The sequence below is a fragment of the Aspergillus multicolor genome (assembly GCF_047715735.1).
Source record: "Aspergillus multicolor strain CBS 133.54 unplaced genomic scaffold BDW74scaffold_7, whole genome shotgun sequence".
NCBI classification, from domain to species: Eukaryota; Fungi; Ascomycota; class Eurotiomycetes; order Eurotiales; family Aspergillaceae; genus Aspergillus; species Aspergillus multicolor.
In genome coordinates, this window is record NW_027395958.1 from 836712 (window position 1) to 849930 (window position 13219).

At 52.8% G+C, this 13219-nt stretch overlaps 4 protein-coding genes across 4 annotated transcripts; 1 reads left to right on the top strand and 3 right to left on the bottom strand.

Annotated features, from left to right (window-relative positions):
- Positions 1-1166: 1166 nt before the first annotated feature.
- BDW74DRAFT_167063 (alkene reductase) lies at positions 1167-2384 on the top strand (the record flags this gene model as incomplete). Its single annotated transcript, XM_073726650.1, has 1 exon — positions 1167-2384. One exon carries the CDS (start codon positions 1167-1169, stop codon positions 2382-2384), a length of 1218 nt encoding a protein of 405 aa, XP_073585774.1.
- A 2706-nt stretch (positions 2385-5090) lies between these two features.
- On the bottom strand, positions 5091-6063 carry BDW74DRAFT_131331 (uncharacterized protein). The gene has a single exon (XM_073722292.1). It carries the CDS (start codon positions 5906-5908, stop codon positions 5264-5266), a length of 645 nt encoding a protein of 214 aa, XP_073585775.1. The 5' UTR covers positions 5909-6063; the 3' UTR covers positions 5091-5263.
- A 1486-nt stretch (positions 6064-7549) lies between these two features.
- BDW74DRAFT_190035 (cytochrome P450) lies at positions 7550-9542 on the bottom strand (the record flags this gene model as incomplete). Its single annotated transcript, XM_073732100.1, has 5 exons — positions 9280-9542; positions 8788-9231; positions 8095-8702; positions 7768-8052; positions 7550-7602 (listed from the first exon to the last, which is right to left on the bottom strand). The coding sequence occupies exons 1-5, from the start codon at positions 9453-9455 to the stop codon at positions 7550-7552; spliced, it is 1566 nt and encodes a 521-aa protein (XP_073585776.1). The 5' UTR covers positions 9456-9542.
- A 34-nt stretch (positions 9543-9576) lies between these two features.
- BDW74DRAFT_176652 (uncharacterized protein) lies at positions 9577-13141 on the bottom strand (the record flags this gene model as incomplete). Its single annotated transcript, XM_073728680.1, has 3 exons — positions 9577-10285; positions 10337-13044; positions 13094-13141. 3 exons carry the CDS (start codon positions 13139-13141, stop codon positions 9577-9579), a joined length of 3465 nt encoding a protein of 1154 aa, XP_073585777.1.
- Between the last annotated feature and the right edge of the window lie 78 nt (positions 13142-13219).

Here is a 13219-nt window from a genome sequence, read left to right on the forward strand (position 1 = left end):
GACCCCGCATTCAGCTCATCACGCGCAGATACATGGTGACACTGGCTGTGCGGCAGGGTGCCCAAGACACGATGATACTCGTCTCTAAGGAGCATCGGTTGGCCCAGAATTCAGAAAGGCTCTGGACCCGGGTTGCGAGGACCAGCGCATATACACCGTGATTGGTCTCCCTGATGCTGTTGTAGTACAGTAAAGTCCCTTTACATCCGGGGCAATCTAGGTCCAATTGATGGATGCAGTGGAACATCGTTGAGTGGGCCCATCCAGTCGCAACCTTACGTTCCCGCTTATTCTTGCTATGCCTATGCTGCCAGTCAGCTATGTAATGCTACCATATTGCACCCGGACCCTCGTACAATCGTTATAGTCTCTGTCAAGGTGATCTCGTTCCGAGGTTGACCTGCAGAATGAGCCATATGCACATCATTTTAGCTGTGTTTAAACTCCAGTGTGTTCCGCGTAGTATGAGGTGGACAATTCCCTAGCAGGTGAGGCTGTGCGTTTATTGCATCGAGGGTGATGAGACTCTGGAGATGGGCCCAACAAAACAACTGGGGAGGATAGGTGGCTTGAGGAAGCACTCTATACGGCAAATGCAAGTCTTCAGGATATATGGTATATAGTTGCACTCCAATGAAGGTTTGCTGTACATCTTGCCTTACCTGCAGCTCCGGGACTCCGTGTCCAGGCTGCTAACCCTTACTCCAAAATTCGCCCCACTCTTGCTCCCGACTGGACTTCTGACTGGCCCTGGTGAGACCGGAGCTACGGAGTACCTGCCCTAACTATTAGGGCCGTGCCTGGAAATTCTCGGGGTCGTGAACGTAGCTATAGGGTGCTATCTGCAGTAACTAAAAGGGGCATCGGAGTCTGACATGTCGGAGTTCATGCCAAGTCAAGCTCATACTGGCTTAGGCATGTTGATTTACAATCATCGTGAGATTCCATGTTGTCAGAATGTTGATATTTACAGCAGCTATAAAGCGTCTGTCGCCACCCGTGCAATGAGCTCTACACATTCCCCAATAGCCTTTAACCTACTGGCACCACACCTCCAAGTCAGAAGCACAATTGCTGCTATCAAGTGTCTAGACCCATTTTCATTGTTCTCAACAAGAATACAACTACAAGCGATTTTCTAAGCTGAAGCACACCAAATATCAACCATGGCAACTACAACTCTCACCACAACCTCCAACAACCCCCCACCCGCAACCATATCCAATTCAACACCACCCATAAACTCAGCAACAAGCAAACTCTTCACTCCAATCCGCATCGGCAATACCCCCCTCTCCCACCGCATCGTCTTCCCACCCTTAACGCGCAACCGCAATTCCGACACCCACACGCCCCTCCCCTTCATGGTCCGCTACTACGCCGACCGCGCTTCAACCCCCGGAACCCTAACCATCTCCGAAGCAACCGCCATCTCGCACTCAGAGGAGGGCCAAAATAACACACCCGGTTTTATTAGCCAAGAGCAAGTCGACGCGTGGCGGGAAATCATTGCCGCTGTACATCAAAAGGGATCATTCTACTTTCAGCAGATCTGGGGTATGGGGCGCGCGAGTTACCCTGACTTCCTACAGGGAAAAGGGTACAAGTACCGCTCGGCCAGTGCGACGCCTATGCCCGGTGTCGAAGCGATACCCGCAGAAATGACCGAGGACGAGATTGCCCAGACGATCCAGGATTTCGTGGATACCGCGAAGCGCGTTATCGAGGCTGGCGGCGATGGCGTCGAGATCCACTGTGCGCATGGCTACCTGCTTGACCAGTTCCTGTCTGACGCCGTCAATCACCGGACTGATGAATGGGGTGGATCAATCGAGAACCGCGCCCGTCTTGTCCTTGATGTTGTAAGAGCTGTCGTGGATGCCATCGGCGCGCACCGCGTCGCGCTCAGACTCTCACCCTACGCTGCCTTCCAGGACGCCGAGAAGAGCGATATCCACGAGACGTATCTGTACATCATTGAGCAATTGAAGACCACCGTCCCACCACTCGCATACCTCTCCCTCGTCGAAGCAACCGGCGATCCCGGGGCGTTAATCTTCGGCGGCAAGACCGTGAACCAGGGGCGGACACTCGACTTTATCCTCGAGGCCTGGCATAACCGCTCTCCTGTTATCGTGGCTGGCGGGTATACGCCGCAGGCGGCGGCGTGGGCTGTCGAGGAGCGGTATAAGAAGTGGGATGTGTTGATTGCATTTGGGCGGCATTTTCTGGCGAATCCGGATTTGGTGTTTAGGGTTAGACACGGGATTGAGCTTAACAAGTATGATCGGAAGACGTTTTATTTGACGATGAGTGAGAAGGGGTATAATGATTATCCGTTTAGCAAAGAGTTTCTGGCTCAGGCTGCGCATGCTGGGGCTTGATTTTGGAGTTGGATTGTTGTTCATACCTAGCTTTAAGGGTGCTTTGCTTTCATAGAGAGTTATAATAGAATTATCCTTGTTCTTGTTGGACGTTACTTTATACTCGATAGTTGTATTGTCTATTCCCTGAGCATACGCTCAGCTTTGCCAGGGGGTATTCTTCATTGTAAGAACCCATCATACCGGTACTACCATACCTATGCACATGTGCGAACTGGCTTCACTCTTCTCCCATATCAGCTGATATACAGCGGATCTTACCTCGCTAAGAAGGGATATAGAAAAGGAAACTGGCAATCTCATTCAATGTTTTTTGAGGCCACCCAGATGTTAGATCAAGAACAGAGCATCTAGTAAACATAGGTCTAGTCAGAGACATGCCTGCTTGCCAGTCTTCTATATCATGGAATCATGGGTTGATTCTTTTTTGCTTGTGGTATAAATCCCTTTCCAGCTGTGACATATAGCAACGGTGGTGTTTGGTTGTCTATATGTAAGGTTATAAACGATTGGCGGAAGGATAAAGGATTGGAGGACATAGTAGAAGTCATTACCTCCACACCACCGAAAGGAAAGTCTGGGCTAGCTGAATGCTACCATATTAGTATAATGTTGGGAAGGCACCTCATGTACAGAATAGATATGATGTTGATTAAACCTCCTAGGCATGTTACTTAGACATCCTCACCCGATACGAGGAAGTTGGTTTGGAATCCAATATCATACCACAAGTAGACATTAAAACAAAAGTATGATAAATACAGAGGCTTTTTGATGAGTAGTTCCATTTCGACACTCAATGTCCTGGAATTGTATACTCTATCATTCGCAAGCCCTGGAACGGGTACAACACTTGCTCCGTCCGAGGTCCATGGAGAGTTGGTCCATCGCCTACGACTGGGAGCATAACAAGCTAGTGAATAGTCAATCGCCCAATACCGCACAGCTTTTCATAGAGAGATAGAAGCTCTGGTCAAGAAACCACTGGAAACACCGTCCAAATTGCCCTTTGGCGACCCCACGGCCCGAACCTCAAGCCCTAACCATGCGTTAACCCAACATCATCCTCGTAACCCACCACATGATTGGACGGGTCGTTCTGCAGCAAGATACTAACGATGCCAAGGATCACTAGATTGAGTGGCCTGAGCTATGGTACTGAAGTCGGAGTTGGAGTTCAATCTACGCAGGCGAGACACTGTAACGTGGGGGCCGAGTTGGCTGTATCCACATCCAAAGGGACCAGCCTGGACCCTGAGAGCGAGGTTATAAAGTCTCACCTCTCGCCAGGTGAGCGGACGATACATCCTTTTTCCCAATTTCCTCAATTCAAACGTTCGTTGCAATATCACAATGAAGCTCTCCATTGCCCTCGGCGCCATCCTGGCTGCCACTGCCTCCGCCGTCCGCTTCGAGTCCTACCCAGAGCCCAACTACGAGGGCGGTGCTCAGGTCTTTGTAAGTCCCCTTTTTACTATCGATAGGTGAGGTGGTTCCACTGGTTTCAATTGTGGCGCCATCTTTCGTACAAAAAGTAACAAGTAACTGACTTACATCTTTAACCATCAGGACTCAGTGTATGCACCTTACCCCACCCTACCGACCCCATCTCCCGCTTTCTACATACTAACCAAGTTGCATCTTAACAGCGGATGGTTCTACCTCACCCCCGTCGCGCGCTCGTACAAGTTCGACTCCGAGGGCGGTAAGTACGCTATTAAGGCTCCAACTGGTAGCGCTGCGGTATGTACCACGAATACTCCAAACTACCTTCAACCTCTGTGCTCAAGGCTGACGAATGTAGTTCTGTGACGGTGATACTGAGGTTGCCGACACTGGAGCTACGCTTGGAACGGTTGAGGTTGGGTACGCCGCCGATATGTGCTAGGGCAGAATTCCAAGGTGGATTCCGGACATTCACAGTAATAGTACCTAGGCATATTTTGATAACATGCAACGGCATAGAGCTCGCAATATGGCAGTACAAGATTCATTATGTTACTGACGCTTTGGAATATCACGGGCAACATATAAGCTCCTAGGCCCCTATACCTAAAAGGTCTCGAACCATATTGGAAGTGCAAATCAGGTGTACACACATCGAAGTATCCCAGGACTCTTTAATGGGAGCTATCGCTATCAGTATACCCTCGCAACTCCTACTCCAAGTCATCGTGGTCAATAGATGAGAAGGATCGACCTGTACCCGGTGCGGCACCAGAAGGCGCATTCTAGATTGCAACGTAATCTTTATATACTCCCCTCCATCTGTGCCGCAATGCCTTGGCTTCCGATACTCCTGCATCAGACGGACCTCTACTTAGGTAGCCGCAATTTGCGTTTAGCTTCTTGCCACTGCCAGAGTCTCGGCTCCTCTTAGACGGTCGATATACGTGCCCGGTGCTGTGACTCGGAAGAAGCTTGGGGTATCCATAGTTTACTTTTACCTTGCTACCGCTGAACACCCGATAGTATATCGTACGTGCCACGAATACAGTTGTACAATTTATTCAGTTGTTTGTCGGATACGATAGTTTAATTACCCGGAGCTCAGTGCGAGTCTTCATAGCTAGAGTCTCACGCGGAGATAATTGGTATTCTCGTCCTCAACATGCATGCTTTATTCAAGTAACCTACACAGTCATGAAGTGATTAAGTAAACAGTGAGCCCCGGAGAAAAGATAGCATCGTGAGAAGGGGCAGTCATCATTTCCAACAATGTGTTAGTACATCAACAGGTCATATTTCATCTGAGGATCAAGGCTCAGCCTTTGAAAAAACATCCCATCACACAACGAAATCCAAACGAACACAACAAGTCCAACAAGACAACACAAAATATGGCATCATTATCTCCACATCCCAGCAGCTAAAGTCCATCAAAAGAACGCCCCAACCCCAGCAGCAAGCACAACCGGCGCAGCCGTAATAAACGCCTCAACAGGCCGAATCCCCATCGCACCGCCATCACTAGCCGTCGTGGTGGCCTCAGCCTGCGCACTCTCCACAGCCTCAGAGATCTTATCCAGCCCCGCCGTAACCGGCAGTCCATAGGGAGAACCAGTCGTATAATCCCAGCTGGTACTCGTCTTGATACTGCTCGACGTCTCCATCCCACTCTCAGACCCGGTATAACTCAGACTAAAACTGCAGCTCGGGCTCTCGGAATAACTCGTCATCTTGCAGTCCCAGTCGTACGTCACGGTGACAGCGGGAGTCCAGTCGTACGCCGTGTACGTGCCTGTCTGTTTGAAGGTCTCTGGGCCGGCGATCATGGTCCAGGGATCGTCGATGCTGCATGTGCTCGATTTCGCGCCGGATGTGCAGGACATAGCGTAGGTTATGTCGGGCGAGTGGATGGATACGACGGAGCCCTCGACGTTCGTGTACGAGGGCATAGCGGACCACGCTTCTTCCCAGTCGGGCTGGTAGTAGGGCATTGTGGTGGTTTTGTCGTCGTCTGCTAGGGTGAGAGCAGCGAGGGAGAGGAAGAGGGCCGGGGTGAGGGGGGCGAAGGAGCGCATTTTGACGCGGAACTTGAATAACTCGTTAGGAATATGAAAGGCAGAAAGCTCAGGAATAAGTTCGAACGAAGAATAACCGCCGGGCGTGAGGGATATAAGTAGCCAGCCAGATAGGCACAGGCACAGGCACAGGCACCAAGACCAACAAAGAACTGTAATTGCAACCTAATCTCGGGGATAAGGGAACGCCTCCACGCAAAGCTGTGATGTCCCTGAAACAGAGCCAATAAGCGTCTATCGGGAGATTAGCCAGGCCTCGCTCTAACTCTGATATAGCTAGCTTCCCCCGTACTATCGCCTCGCTTAGTGCTTAGTGCGGCTCTAGCAGGCTTGACCACGGAACCAGACCACCCCATGACCCCCGTGCGGTTGGTCTTGTTGCCGATCTTCCGGTCCCTTCTCTCAGGGACGAGTTGTGCATCGTCTGATGTTGGATGGTTATGGTGATGGCTCCATGCATATTTGCTGTGATATGCGGAGTCTGGGTCTGAATGCCCCTACTATGGTATGTCATGGTCTCCCGCAACGACATTGTAGCGTGCCATACCATATAAAGCCGGCCTTACTTTGAATCTCGGGACGTGGACATGTTGGCGCATGCGAAAATACACTCTGTACGTTTGCCAGGATGTGGCGGTGTATCCCAGATGGGTATCATATCATAAGGTAGGTCCCCGTGCAGGTGTGGACACAATCACATCCAGGGCACCCAGATCGCTCAGCAGTCTTGTCTCGTTCTGCCAAACACCGAGGATGTAGGTAGACCTAGCTGCGTTATGTGAGGAATTACCACCAATGACGTTGTCGTGATGGGTATGACCAGTAAATACTCCGTACTGAGGACGCCCTTTCAGGCCAAGCCCTCCCTGTCTTGACGTCCAAAGAATGACTCATTCCGCGAAGAATTGTGGTATGGAGACCAACGCGCAATGGCTGAACCCTTAAGCTTGGGCAGCTGTGCCTTGTTGCCCTGTTACCCCAACAGTCAAAAGCACTGGAGCTGAGATTAAGACTGGATGTTGTCCGGGCCAGCGGTACACAATATTTCTTAGATGTTTTAAAAGTAGAGTCCCCCGACCATTTATATTTGGCCGAGCCAAGCCGTAATTATGCATATCCGCCTAATTCCACCGCGAAACCTGACCCACCTGTTTTCTCGCTTTCATGGACCCCGGCCGCCAATCATGCATTGTGCACTTATGCACCTGTTTGTATGGTAAACTGCACAATGGATGATTTTTTTACCCAACTACGTCTTAGCCTCAGGCCACCACATCTCAAGTCGCCACCTTGAATTAGGCTAGCCTAGCGGCGAAATACTCCGCGCCCGACCGCAGCGCTTTGAATTCTGATTTCTTATATAAACTTTAACATTTTAACTGCAAGCTAAACATGAGTAAGTTCTCGCTATATAATTAACACTTATATTAAGCAACAAGGGGCCTTCATTCAGAATACAACGCCTCCAGGTTGGGAGTTGGGGGTTAATAAAGTTATTGGATGCGTGACATCTAGGAATTCAAACCCCTAAGGGCCGTTGTGCAGTTTGCCATACAAAACGGGTGAGTAAGCGCACAACCGTACTGGAAGCGCGGGGGTCCATGAAAGCGAAAAAACAGGTAGCGAGGTCCAGCGGTGGAATTAGGCGTACTCCGAGTATCCATATCTATCCAATGGCGGAACACAATTGTAACCTAGGTAGGGTAGGCTGCAGTGTAAGAACGATAAACCAAAAGCCAATCTAGTCTACCCAACAGCAAGCTGGACTCTCCCATCCCCATCCCCATTCCCTTCTCCGTCTGCCTCTTCCCCATCCCCGACCGCAACCTCCCACCTCTCACCAAGTCCAACATCACCACCCTCCCGATCCCAAACCCGAACATGGAAGCCCCCCTGAACCGGCCCCGTAATCGACGCCGTAGCCATCCCATTCGTCTTCGGCTTTACCCACCTCCTACTCCCATCGGTCCCAACGGGCTCAATATCAACCCGTAGCACAAGCATCGCCACAAGTGCCAATATCTCAGCGGTTGCAAAGTGCCGACCAGGACAGAGGATGGGCGAGACACCGAACGTCATCAGTCCCCCTGTGCGGCGCGGGTTGTAGCCCGGCGTCTTGATGAAGCGGCGGGGATCAAACTCATCTGCTCCGGGGCGATCGGATTGGGTATCAGCATCGCCATCACCATCCCCATCCGCAGAGGGAGAAGGAGAAGGGGAAGAGGACCCCAGCCCGACGCCCCAGACGTCCGCATGCGCGCCCATCGCGCCGCTGGGCGCGCCAACCAAGCACCCCCCGCGAACAAGATACCTCCCACCAAGAACCGTATCAGCGGTAGCAACACGCGTCGCGAAAGCTGACGATCCCCGGAGCGATTCCTGGTAGGTCGAGAGAAGCAAGGGACAAGCAGACTTAAGGCTCTGGAGATCGATGACGTGCGTCTCGTCTTCTCTAAAACGTAAAGCACTCCGCTGGACCTCATCCCGAATCTGACGAAGTAGCTCCGGCCTTGAGAAGATGTTGAATGTCACCCAGAACGCGGCGGGGGCGGTGTTCGACAGCAGGCCGATAGCCATGGCTGCTTCGTGGCGCGCGATGTCGGGGAGCGCGAGACCGCCACGGACTAGAGTCTCATACCGGACGCGTGTCAGTTCTGAGCCCTGCGTGTGTCCGTTCGCGCGGAAGTACTTTAGCAGTGCGGCGGCGAGGGTTTCGCGGGCTTTGGTTGGTTTCCGGCGGATGAAGGCGGGGAGGAAGTCTAGGTAGGTGAGGAGGAGGTGGGAGTCGAGGGTCCTGTGTTGGCACGGTGCGATTAGCATGTAATTGCAGGAATCGTTGTCGCGGGGCGATATAATCTGGTAGGTAGTAGAGGTAATACCGGAACGCATCAACAACCCTGCGATCCTTATACGGATTCAACGGGCCATACGAGGCATCCGTGCTCGCAGCGATAACGGCCCGAATAACCCAGTCGTACAGATCCACGACCTCTCCGCCAGAGTGCAGAAGCTCATCGACGAAGGGCGTTAGCAGCGCAGCCATGCGCTGGTTCATCACGTGGAGCGACTTGCCCGTCAACGTCTGGCGCATTGCGTGCATAACTGTCTGGTTGAGACCTTGTCCGCCAGTTCGTTTCTCACGGAGCAGTTCTAGGCTCTCCCCGTGGATTCCGGCGTGGCGGGGTGTGGTGTAGGTGATGAACGGGTCGAGGCTGAGCGTTTGGCTGTTGCGCTGCATGGACTGGAGGAGCGCGGGGGAGGTGACGATGTAGATCCTGGTTAGGATTAGGTTGATTGAGAAGATGGGGTGGTCATGTTTCTTGCTAGATTATGTTAGTTGGAGCACACGACAGGTTGAGCAGTGCACTTACGCCAGGATACTGAAGTACTCACCCCCGTGGGAGCAGAAGCCGATGAGGTGAGAGATCAAGGGGATGCTCCCGCTCACGGCTGGAGGCTCGCGAGGATCTACGCGGCGGCTCCTGCTGAGTGCGTACCCTACGACGACAACAACAGTCACAAAAGCCAGTTTATGCAAATCAAACATAATGAAGTCTCGGGAAAGGAGCAGAAAACAAAAGAGCAGAAAGTGTTCTTCTAGTCGCAGGGACGCCCATATACCTATCGTCACAAAAAGCAAGTCACGCCAGATTCCTCACGTCGCCGTATTAAACATTCCCATCACCAGAGACTTCCTTGGCAGAGTAATCCCTTGTCGGGACAGGCTGAGTCTCGATCTCATCCTGCGCATTCCCGGCATCATCATCCCCATCCACTTCCTTCTTCCGGCGCAACCCCCGGATTCCTCTTCCGAGTTTCCGCATCCCCCGACTGGCAGGCCGATAGATAAGCACAACCGGCTTCCCCACGAAAGTCGCAATGGCATGGAACCACGGATCCGGGAAGATGCGAACCACAATCGCCCAGGGGAGACTAATCGCCGCAACAAGGATACAGATGGCCCACTGCTCGTCGTGGATGCGGACGATGCTGAACGCGGCCCCGCCGTAGAACGCAATGACAATCTGGCAGCCGACCATGATGCAGTTGATGCCGATGAAGAACCAGTTCCGGTGCAGGCCAGTGAAGATGTTGAATTTGTTGTCGAGGCGGCGGTTGTTGAATTCATTGAAGATTTGCATCCAGACGAAGGTGTTGAACACGATCGAGCGCCGGATGTCTTCGGGGTAGTCGAGGAAGTTCTCGCGCGGGCCGAAATGGAGGATTAATGTGACGATGAGCTGGAAGATGGACTGGCCGATTATCATTTTCCACATGGTGGTTGAGATCAGCGGGGCGCCGCCTTTGATCGGCTTGCGGTCGAGGATCTCTTCGGTCGGTGGGTCGGTCGCCAGCGCAAGGGCAGCAAGAGAGTCCCTACCAACAGTGTCAGTAAACTAAGATTTGCAGAAACGCTGCGGTGCTTACATGATGAGATTGATCCAGAGGAGCTGCACGGCAGTAAGCACGGATCGCATCTCAGAGTCCGCGACCGACGAGATGAACGTTAAAAGCACGGCGGTGATGTTGACGGTAATCTGGAACTGGAGGAACTTGCGCACCGCATCGTTGACAGCGCGACCCCACATTAGCGCAGTGAGGATACTGGAGAAATTGTCGTCCATCAGCACAATAGCAGACGCTTCCTTGGCCACCTCCGTGCCTGCGATACCCATGGAAAAGCCGATGTTGGCAGCCTTCAAGGCAGGGCCGTCATTCGTTCCGTCTCCAGTGACAGCTACGATCTCGCCCATCGCCCTCAACCTAGTGACTAGAATCCGTTTGTCTTCGGGTGAAGAACGGGCAAGGACCTGGAGACGGGGAAGAACGTCGTCGAATTCAGCGTCGGACAGCGTGCGGAACTTAGGGCCCTCCATAACGACTCCTCCAGTGTATATACCACAGTCAGTTGCAATGGCTTTTGCTGTGACCATATTATCACCAGTAACCATGCGCACAGTAACCCCAGCATGATGACACTTGGCCACGGCCTCCAGAACCCCGGGTCGTATGGGATCTTGGATGCCGACAACGCCCATGAAGACCATGTCCGCCAGCAGGAGACCCATATCGGCATCCGTCGGATCGTCCGGGTGAACTGCATGCTTCGGCGGCCACTCGGCAAAGTCGCGCGAAACCAAGGCAATTGTGCGGAGTGACTGCTTTGCATAGTCGAGGATTACCTGCTCTAGCCGTTCCCGCTCACTCGACACCAACTCGATCGGCCCAGTGGGCATCCAAACTGACGAACTGTATCCGAGCAGAATCTCCGAGGCACCTTTGACGAGGAACCTGTATTTGCCGTCTGGCAGCTTGATAACGGCACCCATACACTTCCGCCCGGAGTCAAAAGGCATCAGCTGCACAACGGTCGCATTGGCGCGTTCTTCGGCGAGTGGGCCCATCGCTAAGACATCCCGGGCAAACCCTAGCAAAGCTGTTTCGGTCTTGGAGCCAACAAACCCTGGAACACCGTTCTCCTCGCCTTCAAAAGCCGTGGAGTTGATGGCGACAGACTCAACGAGCATGCGTTTCTGCTCTGAGCTGAGCGAGCTAGCAAATGCAGCTGACCGCCGTTCTTTCCCAGTCCGGTTCTTGTCGTCAAAGTCGTCGTCTCCGAATGTGCCGGTTACCACCGTCATTCTGTTCGTCGTAAGCGTACCAGTCTTGTCGGAACAAACCGTTGTGGCATTTCCCATCGTCTCGCAAGACTTTAAGACACGGACAAGGTTATTGAGCTTCACCATCCGAGTAGTCGCAAATGCCAGGGCCAAAGTGACCGCCAGCGGCAATCCTTCAGGAACAGCAACAACAATGACTGTGATAGCGACGATAAGGATATCCGTGACCTGAGAAGCCTTCTCCGTACCAGTCCGATCATTCCCAGAGAGACCACCGAGGAAGCGAAATAGGAGGATCAGGAAGAGAAAGATGGCAGAACTGGCGCCCAGCTTAGCAATAGCACTAGCCAAGCGATCCAGCTTCTTCTGCAGCGGCGTAGGCTCCATATCCTGACGCATGGCCATGAGGATCTTTCCGTAACTGCTGTTGACACCGACTGACGTGACAAGGCATGTTCCGACCCCTTCGAGGACTTTGCTGCCGGAGATGATGAACGGGTCCATGTCCTGTTGCTTGGTGTGCCCTTGTTCGAGAAGTCGCAGTACTTGTTCGCCACCAGTCTTCTTGAGCTGATCGGATTCTCCAGTGGCCGATGACTCGTCGCACTTGACGTTGTGGCCTTCGATGTAGACACCGTCCACCGGGACCAGATCGCCAGGCTCAAGGTGAAGAACGTCGCCCACCAGCACATCGTAAACTGGGATCCTGACCGTTTTCCCTGATCGAATGACAGTAACCTCGCGATCCTCTTTCTTCTTGTTGAGCTTGACAAACGCTCTTTCCTTCTGATAGTCGTTCAACGACCCGACCATGACCACAATGACGATAGCAACGCAGATTGCACAGCCCTCCACCCAGTCCAATGGCATTCCTGACCCCGGCTCATGCTCCACTCCAAACGTCTCGTATAGTCCAAGCGCCAACGATATCGCCGCTGCGGCCGTAAGCAGAATCAACACTTTGTCGTTATAGGCCAGCCACATCAACTTCCACAGCGGTGTCGCCTTCTTCTCGGGCAGAACATTCTCCTTGAAGACGCGGATGCGGTCCGCGAATACCTCTTTCCCAGGCTCTGTATGTTTCTCGCCACCCACTGCCTCGGTGCTCAACCCAGCACTCAGATCCGTGCGAAGTCCATTTGCCAAGCCGGTAAGTCCACCCAAGGCGACGAATGCCGGCAGCGACTTTGGGTTGAGGAGCTTGTTAAGTTGACCAGGCGAATACGCGAACGGGTTGTTGTCGACTTGGAAGTCCGCCTCGGTCCCTGGATCCGGTCGCAGAGCCTCCTCCTGCTCATCGGACGAAAACACGCTCGGTGCAGTGCTTGACGATAATTCCCCCTTGCCTTTGGGCACTTCGAGGCCTGCACTGCTTGTGGCCATGGTACTTCCACTCATCGCTCGTTCGCGTCCCGTATACTCACTGCCAACGGCGGTCAAATTGCTATGCGAGCGCTCGCGAGTGTCACCGAGGCCATCGTTCGGAACATCTGAATCGGAATCTTCAGGTATTTCCTATCCATCGATTGTCAGCGGGTTAAAAAGACAAAGCCGGGAAACATACAAGAACGCGATCGAAAGTAATCGCCGGAACAGACCCTGGGGACGCCATCTTGTCTAGTTAAAGCAATGCAAACAAAGCAACGCTTTCATTGGAGACACAACATCCAGCACGCTAGGACGTCCAGGG